This window comes from Hoplias malabaricus, chromosome 8, assembly GCF_029633855.1.
Source record: "Hoplias malabaricus isolate fHopMal1 chromosome 8, fHopMal1.hap1, whole genome shotgun sequence".
NCBI lineage: Eukaryota > Metazoa > Chordata > Actinopteri > Characiformes > Erythrinidae > Hoplias > Hoplias malabaricus.
The window spans coordinates 36,788,273-36,806,876 of record NC_089807.1 but is presented as its reverse complement, the minus strand read 5'-3'; the positions used below and the strand labels follow the sequence as shown (position 1 = coordinate 36,806,876).

Below are 18,604 nucleotides of genomic sequence, written 5' to 3'. Positions count from 1 at the left end.
GCTAATCAATTTTTTACAGCATTAATCAATTAATAATCACTTCCTCCCCCATCAGCTGACCCTCCATTATTTGGCCCAAAGAATTGAAGGCGCTAGCTCAGTTAGCCAGAGCACAGAGCAGAAAGTTGAGGAGAACGTTGCTAACTGAGCTAGCTGGGTTTCTGTCTTCCTTGATTTTAAGGAGCAGTCTGTAATACTGACAGCATGTGTTTAAAATAGGACCTGCAAAACAGATTCAAAACAGAAGTGAAGCTCACACAGGTTGCCAGGATAAGGGAATCTATATGATAGAATGTAAGGCTATAGTTGAAAAAAATGTGGCTGGAATCGACCTATATTTTACACAGTAATATATCCTCCCTCTGCTCACAATTTTCTAAAATGGCTGCCATCAGTTTGATGAATACATTATATTTAAAGACATAAAATTGTATCGTAGATTTGGAGCAGTGGAGGTAGGACAAGCTGTGTCAGGAAATTTTTTTATTTTTTTAAGTCTTCAAAAAAGGAATTTGCATATCCACAAACATTGTTTTGGTCCTTGGCATGTGTTGTTTTCATCAACACAGCATATGAATACATTGGTTTGATTCCAGAAGCCAGTAGATGCTTGAGCCTCCTTAACTGCCTTTTCATGAACAAGAAGGGTGACAAAGTGATTACAAAAAACATAGTGTCTTCAATGTGACAATGTATTTATTATTGATTTTTGATCAGAATGAAGTCCAGCGGGAGTGGGGTGGCTTTATTTTTGTGAGTTTATACAAATGATTCAATGTCCCTGTCACCCCTACTTATTTTATTTATTTATTTTTGTCTTATTTTTGACTTTATTTTTTTTTTCTTGATTTAACAGGATGACTGGAGTGGGTTAAATGCAAACAGAATTCAAGCACATGTCAACGCAGACGACAGAGCCCATAGCATGGAAACCCTTCCTCCTGGTAAGAATGCATCCGATGGTCTATCAGCCAATGTACAGATGACCTCTAATAAGTTAAACACTATTTTACACATCACCACTGATGTATGGGCCTTTTGATGTCATATAGCTCTAAACAGACCCCAGTTGACGCTCGGGCGCATGACACATAAAAACATATTGGGATGAACCCTGAGCTGATCCTGAATCAGCTCCACTGACAGTTCAGATTGCAGACTGTAGTGTATCTGTTGCTGCGCATACTTTCTGCATTTGCTGCCGTGCCTAGGACATCCACTGGACCCCACAGGACGGTATGATTCGGGTGGTGGATTATTGTCAGCGCTGCAGCAACACGTGCAGTAATGACGTAGTAGTAATGTGTGTTGTGTTGGTCAAAACTGTTTAAAAAATCCAGTCACTGCTGGACTGAGCATAGTCCACAAACCAGAAACATCTGGCCAACAGCCAACTAACAAAAACTGCTACAGATGAGCTACTATCTCTAACTTTACAACTACGAATTGGGCCAAAACTGTAGGTGTGTCTAACAAAGTGGACAGTGAGTGCATAGTGTTTAAAAACTTCAGTAGCACTGCTGTGTCTGATCCACTTGTACCAGCACAACACGAATGCTCCACCACCCAAACCATGCCTGTTCTGTGAGGGTCCGGTGGATGCTAACAAAATATGCAGCGCAACAGATGGACTACAGTGGGTAATTGTAGAACTACAAAGTGCAATGAGTGTAGAAACACAGAGGTCATTTTAATGTTGCTAATGACAGTTAACCTCATTAACAACTGATGTTCGGACGATCCTTGGGCTGATCGTTCAGCGGCAAACTCTAGTCCTTAATTCTCCATTTCGTGAGGCAGCGAGCTCAACCCAAAAGCAGATCCAATTTACTGCGTCTTAAGCCTTAGGTGGCAGCATATGCTCACACTCCTTGTAAAGCACTATACTGCAGAGATGTAAATTGCTGCCTATTTATTTATTTTCTAAGATGACGGCATGTTCTCGCTGGCATGGAGGCCCTTGGAGAGCTGCTCCAATTAGTTCGTCATAAACTTTAAACTATGACTCGTGGGGTAGAAGTGGAAGTGTGCAAGCAGATTTATGCATCGTTGCATACCCCATGATGTGCTCCCCATCTGTTGCTCTGCTCTAGGGCCCGGTTTCAGGGGATTATCAATAGTCAGTTTTGTCTTTCTCAGTTCCTTTTGTTATTTAGGTCGCACACAGAGTCCAATTTATGCAGACGGAAGAACTCATGCAGTAGCACGTTATTTCTGTCGCAGCAGCCAAGATCAGCTTTAGGAAGCAAGGGCGATTCTACTTCGTTAAAATAGAAGGCAGGATTTGTTGGTACAAGCTGGTCTTCCATTAGATCGCTGTACTGTTGTTGGTTGTTATTTTGCATATTGGAATACAGACCATGACAGATGAGGCTTAAAGGAACATTAGGTAAGATTTGGCTCTTAAGATTTTGCTCCTGGGCTCCCCTAGAGTGGCAGAGTGTAATTATGTTTTATAGCATTGACCTGAAATCAAAGGGGAGGGGCAGGGAATGACAGTGAGGTGGTTTCCTACCCTCCTCTAAACGTTACATAGTGCGGTTTCTGCAGCGCCGAACCCGGACTATTAATGACAGAGGCTCTAATCTCCCAATTACAGGGCAGTGGCTCACCAAACAAATGCTGAAGCTGGTATTTTAAGGTAAACATACCACCTAGTGTTGCTTTAAAGCTGAGCTATTGTGCTTCACATTAAAGACACTTTGTGTCCTTGCTGTAGATTAACACACTAGTTTTAGACCAAAATGGAGCTGCTTCAGTTGTACTTATATTAAGGAGGTCCTTCAGGTTAATGTCTCCCATGTCTAAGCCCCTGCTCTTTTTGCCTCAAAATGAATAGTGCCCTTTGCTTCAGACATTTTTAATTACTTCGTTAAATTACATTACTATGAGTGAGTGATGAGGGAGTTTCCAGAAAAACCCTGCAGCACCTCTGACCTTACCACCAAGACCTCACTGGCATTCTTACCCCAAGAAGTCATCCAGATGGCAATACAAACACATATAAGCATATGTAAATAAATTATTTATATCAGGACCCCTCTAAATATAAACTTACTGGAACAGGGTTAAATGCTGAAGTCTGTAAAAGACATTAGAATGACAAACGGTGTTAAACAGTGTTACATATTCCTTTGGCTGCAGTTCAATATTTTTTCAGCATGTGTTTTGTGGTTTTGTGTGTGTGTGTACAGTTCTGTAGTATGTAGACAATGTGTATTTGGTGGTTTTGTATCTCTGTTAATCTCATGTATTAACCATGTGCCCTCTTTGACTGATGGAATTTTTCAGTGCAGTGATTTCTTCGTTCTGTGCCTCTCTTTTGTGTCTGAATATGTAAATGTCTGCATATCTCCGCGCCAGGAACCTTGCTGTAGATTGCACGGAGGTTAACTGTGAGGGCCACATCCTAGCGGCTCTGTTTTGTCTTGAGCAGTTAATTAGTGTGATGACAGCTCTGCCTCCGTCCAGCGCTGGACGTGCTGTTGACCCTTAAAGGAGAGTCCTTCAGAGCTCTGCTGGTCCAGAGTTATTCCACTGTGCTCTCTCTAGGTGTTATACATGGTAATGATGGCCCACTTGAATACTTCGACTGTGTCTGGTCTTTGTCACTGTCTGTTTGACCCAACATCCAACATGTCCAGACTGATTCTCTCTCTCTCTCTGGCTGCTAATCTGATTGGACACTTGCAAATGAACGACATATTGCTAGTGCATTGTATGTTTTGTACATTAACAAAACAGTAGCAGCATCCATCTTGAAGTCTGTTTATATAGAAAACAATATCCCACACCATGTTAAAAAGACCATTAGCGAGTCTGATATTAATTGAGGGCATCTGGTGTTTGGATGTGTAAAGAGAGGCATTTCCCCCGGTAAATTTAAAGCCGAATTTCAAATACGGAATTGTCAGAGACAATCTGAATATCTGCTTAAACATCTGTCAACTGTGCTTTGCTTTTTTTATATCTTTAAAGGCGATGTTTTTCCCAGTAAACAAGGAACGTCCCCGGACGTTCAACATAAGTCTAAAAGTAGTCTGTCCGTCAAGGACATATTTTAAACATCAATGGACGTCCAAAATCCATCTTAATAAGTTAGTTAAATGGTGACCAATCGATAACGTCAATGGACGTCCAAAATGTGTTTTATACAAGTAATTTATTTCCGGACCAATTAATAACGTCAATGGATGTCCAAAATGTGTTTTATACAAGTAATTTATTTCGGGACCAATTAATAACGTCAATGGACGTCAAAAATATGTCTAATCGTCGTCTTTTCAAAGTCTGTGTTTGGACGTCTTTTCAACTTTCATTTTCAACCTTAAGAGAACGTTGATTCGGCAGTCATTACGTTATTTCAACGTTGAATCAACGGCTAAATGTTTACTGGGTTATTACATTTGGATAATATTTCCTTACCATTTGCTGCTCTCCATTTTGTCTGCATTCTCGAAGTCTTCTTGGTGATATACTTATTTCTGTCTGAAAATACGGGATTTCTCTCACGACAATAAAGTGCCATTTTGGAGGATTTTAGACAATGAAGAGACTAACAAATGTTGAAAAGCATGACTTGAGAGGTGGCTATTGCCCTATTTCTGCTTCATATGTGGGTACTATTGGCTTATTTTGTTGTATCACAGACCTAAGTACTACAAACTTAACAACTCAAGGTACAAACAGTTTCTGTGGTAATTCAAACAGTGAATAAAAACTTACAGACAAGCCAAACTTCAGTCACGTGCAAGCAAGTGTTTTTTCCCTCAAATATACTGTTCCACCTTAAAAAAGCTTGGAGCTTCTGAAGGTAAACGATCCAGAGAACAGCATTACCCCACAATCATAGATGTCTTCTTTAATGTAAATGTGATTTTACAGTTATTTATTTACACCTCTCATTATAAAGCAATGTGTTGTTTTCCACTGTGAAATTAAAGTGATTCACCGTCTACTTCAAAAGAATCGATACTTTCACTCTGACACGTCTGGACGTTGGGGTCGAATACAGCTCTGAGAGACAAAATGTTAAATGTTAAAAATGTGTAAACGGCATTTATGACGGTATCTTGTTCCCTCGGTCTCTGCCACGTGAGTCAAACCAAGGAGTCAGTTTCATTGACTTCAGCAGCAGGAGTCAAGAGTGAATGTCGACTCCAGAACAGCCAGGGTTGTGATTCACTAAATGAAAATCACAAAGGGCAAACATAGTAAAATTCTCATGAACAAAATGAAATTCAGCTGATGTATAGTGCACACGTGGGGCTGTGGGTTAGAGCCCTGCTTTTGGGTGACTGTCTGTGAGAAGTTTGGTGTGTTCTCCCTGTGTCTGCGTGGGTTTCCTCCACAGTCCGAAAAACACACATTGGTAGGCGGACTGGCTATGCATAAGTGTCCAAAGGTGTGTGTGTGTGTGTGTGTGTGTGTATGGTGCCTTGTGATGGATTGGTGCCTTTTCCAGAGTGTGTCCTTGCCTTGTGCTCATAGGAAGCCCAAAACTTAATTGAACACAGTTTGAGGCATATGTGATGATTCAGGCTTAATTTTTATATGCTAATTAGCCAGGTTTGTTTATTAGCTCGTAGCTGCAGTGCAAACTTTAAGCAGCGCTTACATGGAACATGTCTTGGCTGATTGATGTGGGTTAAGAAGGCGAAACGCTTGCAACTCACTCACATTGAACAATTTATTATTATTATTATTATTATTATTATTATTATTATTAAGACAGTGTCATTTTGTTTTTATTCCTGTCACACTATTGCTTTAGGCTGTGCTAATGCATTTTTAGGTGGTTTTCAAAGCTCTTAGGCATTCACTGCAGGCACTGGACCTTCTGAACTCTATTAACAGACACATTATTACCAGGTGTGCCCTCCAACTATAGTTGTAATCACTCACAATGCAAAACCGATACCATTTGGACACTGCTTCTCAGGCACAAGCACAGATAGACCCCTGGGGGGGGCTTGAGCCTCTGCCCCTTTACCCCTCAGTCTGTACAAGATCACTCTTAGCCAATGTGTGTATATTTATTGCATTTTATTTTGCCTTTGCCTTTCTTAAAGAACCACTTCAGCACGGTTCAGGAATAGAGCTTATAGGTCTGTTTGGTTTAGAAGCTCAAACTGTGGCCTACTGCCAGAGCAGCTTACCCACCACACAGGACAGTGTTTGTGGGTGTGTGGGGGGTATTTTGGGGAGGCTGCTAGTTTAATGCACTGCATGGTTACCGCGCATGGAGCAGATTCATATCCTTACTCAGCTCCTTAATCACCTCATGATTCAGGAAATCCAGGAAAAAAGGCCATGGGGCGAAACATATGGAACCCGTTATGTTTAACACAGGATGCGAAAGCTCCGTTACTTTCTCCTATTCAGAAAGGGAGCTGAGGTTAAAACTCCTAATATGGGTAACTACAGAACTATGACACAATTTCAGTCATTGTTCAGTAGTGTGGTGCAGAGGTGAACAGTAAAATTCAGCGGAGTCCAAAGGTGGCACTTCACAATGCTGATTTTGATTATTGCCACGTTTTTAGGACAAAGTGAGACACAGTGATACAGAACTGGCTGCAGAAAAAATTAACATAAACTGCTCCATCTGTTCATCTTCAAAAAAGGTTTTCTGCATCCACTTATATCCACCTTATTGAGGAGCAAGCTGTGCCGTCCTGACTCTCACGTCCCTCTTGCTCTCTCTAGTGAACTGGTAAGTCAGTTTGATCACAGTTGAGAGAAGCTGTTGCCATATTAACAGGATTAGCTATGCCGATTCATTCAGGGTCGTGCTGGGTCCAGAGCCTACCTGGAATCATTGGGCGCAAGGCAGGAACACACCCTGGAGGGGGCGCCAGTCCTTCACAGGGCAACACAGACACACACATTCACTCACTCACTCACTCCCACCTACGGATACTTTTGAGTCGCCAATCAACATGTGTTTTTGGACTGTGGGAGGAAACCGGAGCACCCGGAGGAAACCCATGCGGACACAGGGAGAACACACCAACTCTTCACAGTCAGTCACCCGGAGCGGGAATCGAACCCACAACCTCCAGGCCCCTGGAGCTGTGTGCTATGCCCGTTGTAAAGTGAAAATAAAATAATGCTTCATGAACATCAATATTTATTTTTATTAATTAGTAAATTAATTTAGTTTATTATGGATCCGGATAGAACCTTCATTTTGGTCTAGGGTCCATATCAGGGAGGCCAAGATGAAACCAAAATTCAGGACACAGACTTGTGAAACAAAGAAACTGAAACAAAGAATGAACAAAGCTGACGATAAATAAACACAAAAAATACACATTGGCCTCTATTTTTTAAAAATAGGTCTTTCTTGGCTTGTGCAATAATAATAGTCCATGATTTATATTTATCATTAAAAAAATACCCAGAACAGATACTAAAAAAAAACACATGCAAAGACCAAGATTGACGATCACACAATTCATTGGATACATATCGTCTCTGTCCAAATAAAAACACACTTCCCCATTTCACAGAGTGTGAAAATTGCATGACAAACAGAATAATAGAGATGCTACATAATTATATGGAATAATCCACTGTTGTAACTAGCTCCTGGGCTCTTCACCTGTACTCATTACTGAATTTATTCTAGTGTACTCACAAGTCAAAGAGGCACTATTTTCACAAAGAAAGTGGGGTTTTATGTTTTTTAGCTGTTGTTGACCATAAACCCACTGAGTCAGCTACTGCAACTCTCTCTCTCTCTCTCTCTCTCTCTCTCTCTCTCATGGTAAAGTCCATAACAAATGTCTTTACATGGAGGGGAAATTAGATTTCCTGTTGAAAGCATTCCACACAGCAGCAACTAAAATTGCTCTTAAACGATAAGAGATTTGACATCTGACTCCTCTTTGAATGTATCTGCTGTCTTGAGTGCTGCTAATATTCTGCTTAACCTCACTTCTTTCAGAGGCATTTTGTTTTGAAATCATCTCGGATCGTATTTAGTGACAAGTGTGAAGTGTTGTGGAGTTTACTCGCTCAAGGTCAACGTTCTAACTGAGCTCCTTCGTTAAAGAAACGTTGTCCAAATGACTAAGGTTAGCCATGAGTCATCTTTATCAATTGTTTGATTGCAGCGCCATGTCAATAACTGGCGGAATTCCAGGCGGTACACAGAGAGGTTTTTCTGTGGGAGATAATGTACACGTTAGTAGAGCCCTCCTCCTTTTTCTGGGCCTTTTTCACAGTTTTTCAGGGCCTTAGCTTCTGAGTCATATTCTCTTTCTGCTGAATGGTAGCATCAGTGACGGATTATTGTCAGACAGACAGGCTAATTATAATTCTAACGGCAGCTCTCACGGGCCTGCTGTATTAATCGCCTCTGGATTCCACCACGTGTTTCACAACTCTTAACTATCAGTGTGGCTATCTTCTCATATTTAATTGATACTGAAGATGGCAGATGTTTCCTGCAGTGAAATGGAAAACATAGGGGTAGGCCCTATGTTTTATTTTTTTACTTTCCTTTATTTATTTTGTGAAGATTGGAAGATGACAATAGGGTAAAGGTCTGTCATCATGTTATTTTTAATAAGTTATTAATTGAATCGCCTTGTGCTTCTTCTGTGATATGCGAGACCAACCTACCTTGCACCTTGGAGGAGAATGCAAAGTGTCCAGAGCTGGCACATCAGCTCACATACCATGCATTTAGGAAAATGTCTGGAAAGTCAGGTCCGGAATTGCCCTTTCACACACGTATCATACAGCTGGAGATGTTCCATATCAGAAACATTCCCACAGCTGGAAATGTTCCATATGGATCCATGAGGCAGCTCCTATGTAACACAAGCAGGAGACACTTCATAAATTCTCTGTGAATTCTCCAAAACATTACCCGCTCTCTTCACAGATGGGCTCATTCGGACCATACCCAGACTTTGTACTACGAGGCTTGTGGTATAAAGTCTGTGTAATCCTGACATTCACCTCCCTAGAAATGTAACTACGTGTCACGGCAACCGAGGATGTCCAGAAATATACACTCCTCCACACTACAGAGACTGCAGAAAGCAGCAAACTCATGGCGAGAGATTTCGTCAGATGCTGGAACAAGAGAAAAATAGACACTTCCCAGGGAAAAAACCAACAAACTCACTATGAGGAGCAGGAACAAGCGAGAAAAAAAATGTAAACCACACTCTGTAGTGGTGTAGTAGGTTGAGTTCTATATACCGTGAAGTGCACTAACTGTAACAGTGTGTACTACAGATGGTTGAGGAAGATATTTGAGATTCAGCCCTAGTGGTTTGGTGGTGTAATTGCAGAGTGACGTAAACACACAAGTATGAACGTGCACAACGGAGTTGGCTCTGTTTTGAGTCAACACAGAAGCATAAGCCTGCCTTTAGACGCCTGGCCTGAGGATCATACCTGTGAGGCCATCGCAAAGACTGCTGCAATATCTGTCTGTTTTTATAGTTTCCTTGGTTTGTTTGTTTTAGCACTTATCCCCAAGGTGTGCTGGAGTATGTAAAAGTGTAAAAGTAAATATTTATAAAGTTAACTGTAGATATAAGCGCTTAATCGCCAGCTCGGTTTCTTGTTCAGTGTTTCCCACTCTAACTGCCTTCAGTTGGATTGTATAATTCCATACATTGTGAAGGAGTGTCTGACAGCTTGCGGGTGTCTAATGATACGTCCCGTCATTGTGCTCACACATGCTGGAAACGCTTGGTGAAAATTATCCCCTATTCCATGAGCCAGATCATTTATTTACATGGACAGAAGCCAATGCAAACATTCACCCTCCCCTCAGATCCTACAACCATCTGCTTACTTAGAGAATTTATGGTGCAAGAAAGTAAGTGCATATCTGTTTACAGGACGTAGCCTGATGTCTACAGTTTTTTTTAATGGTGTATTTATTTATTTATTTTTCCAGGGAAGGTGAGGTGGCAGGACTTTGACCAGGATCTGTATGTGGGGGCAACGGTGGTGAGGCCGGGACAGGACCCCTACGCCCGAAACAAGTTCAACCAGGTGGAGAGCGATAAACTCCGAATGGATCGCAGTGTCCCAGACACTAGACACGACCAGTAAGTCTTCCTGATCTGCCCACCCCCCACCCCACCTCTTAGATTGCCTTTCACGTTCATTGTGTATTTAAACTGCCCAATCACTCTACCACCACACAGCAAGAAATACACACCTAACATGACATCACACAATTTCAGGCTAGGTTTGTTATGTGCAGTGAAACATACATTTACATACACACTAGTGAACATTAAGAGCCACTGAACACACATGACCTTGCTCAAGGGCACTTGAACCAGCAGGTATCAGCCCAAAACCAGTTCGATTGAGGTATTTCAATCAAAAAAAAAAATCTGTGACATGTTTTATTCAAAATACCACAAGGAACAAATACCACAGCAGCGTTCTCCAACTGTCCAAACAGCCCTCTTCCGAACGTCCAATTTCTGTGCCTGTTCCTTTAAATGAGAATGAGCCACACACAGCTCACACACCATGCAACACGGCAGAGTCACATGACTTTGTTGTCTTTCTTCTTTGAGGGTTTTGGCTGAATTTGCACCGTTGTCTTTGGCAAAAACAGTGAAAATGAGTGGAAAACAGTTTTCTAATTTCTCTGTTCTTACTCATGGGTTTGGTTTAGAGCTTGTTTTATCCCTTGCTTACTGACTTAGTCAGACCACAAAAACTGGGAGCTCTCGTTTCACTGTTGGCATGTCGGTAGGCGCCAGATTCCCACACTATTGTGTACATGGACTGAAAAAGTGAGTTTTGCATATGTCCGCTTTAAAGTAACACTAGGCAAGATACGGCATTTTGGCTTCAGGGCTCTGCCTACTCTACAGCCGTAGAGTATTATTCACTTTTACAGCACTGTCCTGAAATCAAGGGGAAGGCGGGAGGGAGAGGGGGGTTTCCTACCCTTCACCGAAAGTTACATAGTGCAGTTTCTGCAGTGTTGAGTCCAGCAATAGCAGTAACCTTTTATGTAAATATACTACCTAGTGTTCCTTTAAAACCTGGCCAACTCTGGTTTTATCTATTCTTTCTATAGAATGTGCACCATATAAAATCACATCAGTTACACCATTATTTGGATTAAACAAAACATTAATAATCACTTCTGACCTGAACAGCACTCTAAAAGGACTTGTGTTCCGAAACACAAGACAGGAAGTCTCCTACATATTTTACATAGTGATAGAAAACACAATGGCACTAAGAAAGTTCAAGTTCTCCACAATGAAGTTGAAGAAATGATTGTAATGTTGCCAACGAGGTCAGGGGCGGTTTATTTATTAGATCCATGTGAGGAAAAAAATGTCATAGACTTTAGTCCATTGTTGCACTGTAAGACAAGTGGCTGTTCTCCATTATGGAAGATTATCGTGTGATTTAACTCTTCTCTGCAGCACTGCGCAATATTGAGCACCATGTTCCTGACTTTACTTGGAGTGGCAGTCGAGTATGTAATGCCCACCACACCCATTCTCATCTATGAATAGTGATGATGGGGGAGATTAGCAGAAGTGCTCTGCTGTTTTGGCTGATTTCGACACAGTAGAGGCTAATGAAGCAGGTGCTTATGTGGTGTCCTGTCATTTATTTTTTTTTGCTTCACCCAATTGCTCAATTGCTCATAGCCTTTAGCTTCTTCTGAAAGTCCCTAGGCTTTCCCTGACCTTGAGATGAATAATATTTCTTGAAGAATTTATCAGAGCAAGACTGGCCACTCTGTTCGCAGCCTATCGTCTTGTCTGTGTACGTGCTACTAATTTGGTTCGCTCTGATTTTACACATCAGTTATTCTTTCCGTGAAGGCAGGGTCTATTTATAGTGAGGCTGGCTAAAGCTTACACATTGCTAAGACAATTAAGGAAGGGTAGGCAGTGTGGTTTTTCTTTCAATTATAGCAGTAATAGTGAGCGCTCCTCGCCTTTCAAGCTTCTTCAGTGTGTTCTGTGTTTCTGAGGCCTATCAGTGAATAAATATCTAAAGCTCAAGAGCTAATGATTTTAAGGCGTTCTTCTGATTGCTTCCATCTACAAAAGGAAGATAGAAAGGAAGTGTCTAAGATGGGCCAGCTTCAGAGATCTCAAACCATTTGGCCCCGAAGCTTATTACTTCTACTGCACATTACTGTGGAAGTCATTGATATAAAATATGACTCTTAGGAAATGATCTAATGAATAGAAATGAGAATATAAAGAGGCGGTGTTCTCCCTGAGCGGTACGGCTGACTCTACGGTCGCTCAGAGTGCTGATAACCAGTTGTGGGCCCTCGCTCTTTGGTCATATATACTGGATCAGGCGATTGACGACTCAAAAGCGTCCATAGGTGTGAGTGAATGTGTCGCCCTGTGAAGGACTGGCGCCCCCTCCAGGGTGTGATCCCCACTTGCGGCCAGTGATTCCGGAGACCCACCACGACCCTGAACTGGATAGTGCAATGTGTTCAGTGAAGGTATAGCCGACATGTTTGAAACCTGATTGAATCTAATTATTGGCCAATTTAAAGCACTTTGGAATTATTATTAGTAGTCAACTTGAGAAGTGTCATCTGAGTGACAGGTTTATGCCGTTCCTATCCGACACTTGGCCTTGGGTTTGGTGAATTCAGGCTCCTGGTTGTCTGCTCCACACTGCTGCATACTGCTTGAGTTTCCAAATTCATCAGCTTTATGGAGATCAGTCATTAGAAGAGGTATCTGAACTCTTGAACAGGGGAGGTGGAAATTGGCAAAGGTCGTTATTGTGAGATGTGAAATTGGTAGGAAAAGCACAGCTATACTGCGAGCACACTTGGAAGGCTTTAAAATCGTGGTCAGTGTTGTTCATAGCCTGGACTTGGACTGAACTTAATAACCTTAAGTGCCTACAGTAGTGCAGTAGTGTCGACTGAGTTCAGGAAGGTCTTAAGATGTAATCACTTTTTCCTGCTTGTTTTTGGAGAGTAGTTACAACGATTCATGGTTCATATTCTTTTTGTATTTCAATATTTCTTGTGTATATGATGTACACACAGAGCATTTGCTTGTGCACATCTCTGGTTGTTGTCCGTTTGACATACTGAGCTTATAATTGGGTTTAATCAGTGATAGTAAATGTAAGGGGATGAGTACAGTCTTAAACCGACCAGTTGATTCCCACCTCAGAAGCTCACGGTGATTGACAGTAAGCCGTTGTGTGTTAGGGCTGAACGATATATCGTTTCAGCGTCGTCATTGCTGAAGGACATTCAAATACAGACAATAATCAATGCAGACAATAGACAATACAGGTTCAGTGGTTAGGAGGAACCACACATAGCATTACAATTTCAGCAGAACATGAGTAGTGAAGTTAAACAGAAGAGATACCATAGGCAAGAGAAAAGAAATGAGTCTTAAGACTAGATTTAAATATGGGCAGAGCAGGAGATTGTTTGACCGGAGTTGGTAGGGAATTCCAGAGCCAGGGAGAAAGCCCGATCACCAAAACTACAGAGTTTGGATGACAGAACAGTAAGAAGTCCAGCAGTTGAAGACCTGAGAGAGCGAGAAGGTACGTAGGAAGGAAGGAGGTCACACAGGTAGGAACGCGCAAGATTGTTTAAATCCTTGTAAGTCAGTAAAAGTATCCTGAAACGGGTCTGATCTTTAAGAGGAAGCCAGTGAAGATGCTGGAGGACAGGTGTATTGTGGTCGTGAATGCTAGTGTAGGTAAGAAGACGACCATCTGAAGCTTACGGACAGAGGAGGAGCTGATGCCAGCCAATAAGGAGTTACAGTAGTCTAGTCGACTTAAACCAAAAGTTTGAATGAGGATTTCTGCAGCGGACTGCGATAGAGATCGTCGGAGTTTAGCGGTGTTATGTAAGTGAAAGAATGCAGTTTTTACCACCACAGTGTGGGCTGTGAAAGACAGAGTAGGATCGAGGTAGACACCCAGATTTTGGACCGTAGCAGTGGGAGAAATTAATACTTTATGAATATCATATAAATAAATAACAATCTTCTTTGTGGATAAGCTGATCGTGTGGATTTCATATATTTATGAAAAGATATATAGAAATATGTGGCCAGTATGCCTTCCTGCCCTCTAGCAGGTAAAAAAAGAAAAATCCTTTTAAACAAATGGAAGTAGGCCTGTCACAATTATTATGCACTTACCTAATCAGTTATTCCAGCTTGGTGCAATTACTCGAGCAGTGTGCAATAATTTTCCACAATTATTAGCTTTCACCATCGTGTGGCTTTGTCATAACAATGAGAGCTGGGTCTATTTTATTTATTGCGTTTAAGTAAATGCATAAAGTGTAAATAAACGAAAGAAAGAAAGTGTTGCTGTAATGCATTAAATCCTACCACCAGTATGTGATTTCAGAGAACTTTTGCATGGATCACCACTGAAAAAGTACATTTGAATTGTCCAGCATGTACAGACAGCACTCCGGATCATCTGCTCACACTTTCACGAAAATAATCAGTCAGGATGACATGGCGTGACGTGGGTGAACCACAACCCCCTGCAGACATTTCCGTTTATCAGAGGCTCTCCATTTAATCCCGCGTGGCACCTCGTGTATCAGAAATGTTCAGAAATACTGCAGCTTTACTGAGTCATGCTATGTTTCAAACGGAACCCCTCCCTCATTTCATCAGAAATGTCAGATGAGCAAATGTCCACAACCCTTGGGTGTATGGAGGCAGGAAATGTTTGGAAAACTGAATGTTTGGATACAAAAACTGTGAATGTGAATCGAACATCTGCCTCCTAAAATGACATTTAAGGTGGAAGGCAAAAAACAATAAGAAAGATATCAGCTTTGTCTGGTTGAGTTTCGCTAGCTTGGGTAGATATTTTAATGAAACTATGTGTACTTCTGTGTAAATGGCTTGATAATAGCACATTTGTTTTAGCGATAAAGGTTTCTAAACTTGTCTTGCTCTCGATGGTGTAGGCTCAGTTTTTCTCAACCTGTCAACCGATGTGAGCTTGTGGCGGGGGCAGGGGGCAGACAACTCTCTCCAGTGTTTTGAATGTGGAGTGCAGTACCCACTTTAAATGCTTGTAGTCACTGTGACAGAAAGCTCCTATAAGTATTGACAGCTGGGAGGCAAGATGGCTAGTCCATTTAGCCACAATTGGCTTGAGTGTAATAGTTGAATGAGACAAAAATGGCATGGTCATGATGGGTCTAGTGACACTGAGGTGAAGAAGAGTAGACAGTGTTTCTGTGCGAGTGCTATTTTGGAACTCTGGTACTTTTCGTTGTGTCTTACTGCATATCACCATTTAGATTAAAGAATAAACAGGCGCTACTTGTGTGATCTCAATGTCAAAGCCACGCAATCCCAGTGTTGTAAAGAGTTAAACGTGTACTGAAATCCTCTCTGGCAGCCATAGTGGCTGTTTACCGGTTGGGATGCCTCTGTAAAGTGCCTTTAGTTTTCCTCAGCTCATTTCCTCAGCATGTGTCTTGCGTCCTTTAGGAGGCGGCTTGGCAGGGACATGGCCGAGTCTGTTTTAGTTAGTCAGGGCACTCCGGACTCTGTTATTGTTTACTCGAAGGGCTTGCTTAAGTCTGCGGAGCTGCAGAATACTCTCTGGTCTGTCTGATTTACTGCTGACAGGCAGGAACTTTCGTCAAGAAGAAGGATGCCCTGCCACCAGCGCTCGCCCGCAGAGTCCTGTCTGAATATCACCTGTCCATCAGCCTCCTGGAATTACTCTCCGAGCACAGCCCTGATCATATTGCCAGATTTCAAGACTCGGAAACGTCAGGAATGGCTATATTTTAACCAGTCGATTGCTGTCTCCCAAGGAAACCTATTGCAGACCTGATTTGGCTTCTTTATCTGCTTTCAGTTGTAAAGAGTTGGGGTCTGTATATTGTATATAATATTGTGGCTATATTTAGGACTTGAATAATATAAGAAGTGCATCCCCTCATGATTTGAATGATATACCTCTTGGGGGTGCACCAGTCGGCCCAAAAATACCTGATATGGTTAGGTGGGGTCTAGGTAACTGGCGTGGGGTTGTCAGGAGCTCAGAGATTAAGAAGGAGATCAGAGTAGAGTCACTTCTCTGGAATCACTGGCAAACACACCCCGAATGGGGCGCCAGTTCTTCGCAGGGCGACATACACTCGCACACGCACTCACACCTATGGGCACCTTTGAGAAGCTAATTAATGTTGGACAGTGTTTAGAACCCAGAGCACCCGGAGAAAACCCACGCAGACACAGGGAGAACACAACAAACAGTTGCCAGGAGCAGGGCTCGACCCCACAACTGTAACAGTGACACTGGCTGTGGACAATTGCCCCTCAAAAAAAGGAAAAAGTTTTGTTCCATTTTCCTGCACAAAATCTGAATCAGCCATAAAAACGACCACAGATTCCATGTACATTTGGGTAGTAAAGGATTTTTAGAGGACAACCCCTGCCATCGTGTTATTATCTTTAGTAAGTGTATTGTCAAGATGATGTAATTTATTGTCTTGAGGAAATCTGGTTCACGAGTGCCGTGTGGTCTTTGTCCTGACACCGTATTCATCAACTCCTCTGCAACAATGTGTACAAGACCCTAGTTCCTTTTAGGTATGTTTTTGGGATTCTGAGGGACCAGTGGATCAGGGATGAGCTCCCTGGAATCTTGAACACCAGACCTCTGCCTGTCACCAGAGAGAAGGGATATTGTCAGTGATGAGTGTAACCAAGAAGCCAGAAAAACAAAGCGGTATACAATGGCCCAGCTGCTGCTGGGAAATGCTGTTGGCAACACCAAAGAATCCATTGGAATATGTGCCTAATTTTTAAATGATACTATATTTCATGTCACGATGAGCTTTTTTTTCAGCAGTTAGAACTGTATTAGAGCCGTTTAATTAAATGTAGTTCAGAACCCCGTATCATTAACTGATATTATATTGATAACATGATACAAGCCATACCCTCTGTATTCCATCTGTTGCAAACTTTGTCACCCCCACAGGACCACTACAAATCAGGTATCATTCCAGTGCTGCAGTGACAGTAATATGATGGTGGTGTGCTAGCGTGGATTTCGCTGGTATGAGTGGATCAGAGTGTTTAACACTCAGTGTCCGCTGGGCTGAAAATAGTCCACCAACCAAAAATATCCAGGCAACAGTGTCCTGTGGGCAGCGTCCAGTGACCACTGATGGACTGTGCAGTGACAGCTGAGCTACTGCCTCTGAATTAACATCTACAAGGTGGAAAAACAAGGAAATTGTGTCAAATTGAGTGTCCAATGAACAGTCTCAGTGTTTAAAAACTCCAGCAGTGCTGCTGTGTCTGATCCACTCACACCAAGGCAACACACAGCACCACCACCACCACATCACTGATCAATTGTTTTCCTTCTTGGACCCGTCAGATCCTCTGCGTATATTGGCTTGGCTTTTTGAGGCTGGGACTAAGCTCCCTCAGATTGGGCTGAAGGTTGAACAGGAGATGAGCTCATGTTTTATTTTTTCCTGGAATTCTGGAGGCACATCACTCATTGACCGGCTGCTCATCCCTGGCTTTTTGGCCCCTCGTGTGTGACCTGTTTAAGTTTGGCATTTTCACAGTTCCCCAATCAGAGCTTTGGCCTCTTTATCGATTGCTTTCACAAGTGCACTGGTTTTGCATTTCAGAAGAGCTGATGCCTTGTCTTTGAGCTTTGGGGTTTGTATCTGCGAGAGCAATAGTGAAGTCATGAACTGAAGTCCACACTAGGAGTAAACATTTACCTCAGCTTGGTGGGATTAACCACATGGACCGTGGCACTGGGGCCAATTTTCTCAAGCAGCCCTCTCCTCATTCCGCCCTTGCTTCCTTCTTTTGTCTGAGGATCTGCCCCCTTCAGTCGCTTTTTTGTGAGAGGCGCTGAGCTGACTGATGGTTTTATTCGGGAACTTTGTATTATGTTGGAATCTTGCCAGCTGCTAGGTTTACCCCACACCACAGCTTCTACAGCTGGGGGCTGCTGGATGAAGTAAAAGCATTTACTGTTCATAAACAAGGGATAGTTAATGGTTTCAAAATGAAATTAATGCCAATCTGACACTGTTAACACACACACAAAATGCCATAGAACAGATCCATATCCATGTGCCACATTGTAAAGTTTGCAGTAATATAAACACTATATATATATATATATATATATATATATATATATATATATATATATATATATATTCATTCATTATCTGTAACCGCTTATCCAGTTCAGGGTCGTGGTGGGTCCAGAGTCTACCCGGAATCATTGGGCGCAAGGCGGGAATACACCCTGGAGGGGGCGCCAGTCCTTCACAGGGCAAAGTCACCAATCCACCTACCAATGTGTTCTTTGGACTGTGGGAGGAAACCCACGTGGACACAGGGAGAACACACCAACTCCTCACAGACAGTCACCCGGAGCGGGAATTGGCTGTGTCCTAAATTGCATGCTGCTACACTTACCACCCGTAGCAGTGCTATATGAGTGTAGTATGTTGTTTGGGACACAGTCTCACTGTCTAATGTTAATGTTAGTCAAATGTTGTTCCGAATAATTATAAATGCAGTATTTTACTGCCTTATCT

The 18,604-nt window shown here is 42.2% G+C and overlaps 1 protein-coding gene across 2 annotated transcripts in view; it reads left to right on the top strand.

The window, feature by feature from the left end:
- The window catches only part of galnt2 (UDP-N-acetyl-alpha-D-galactosamine:polypeptide N-acetylgalactosaminyltransferase 2), a 116,537-nt gene that overhangs the window by 63,722 nt on the left and 34,211 nt on the right, over positions 1 to 18,604 (top strand). For both annotated transcript variants that reach the window (XM_066678994.1, XM_066678993.1), the window contains 2 exons: positions 857 to 944; positions 9,929 to 10,082. In XM_066678994.1, the coding sequence (XP_066535091.1) occupies positions 857 to 944; positions 9,929 to 10,082 (242 nt within the window). The remainder of the gene's footprint in view (positions 1 to 856; positions 945 to 9,928; positions 10,083 to 18,604) is intronic.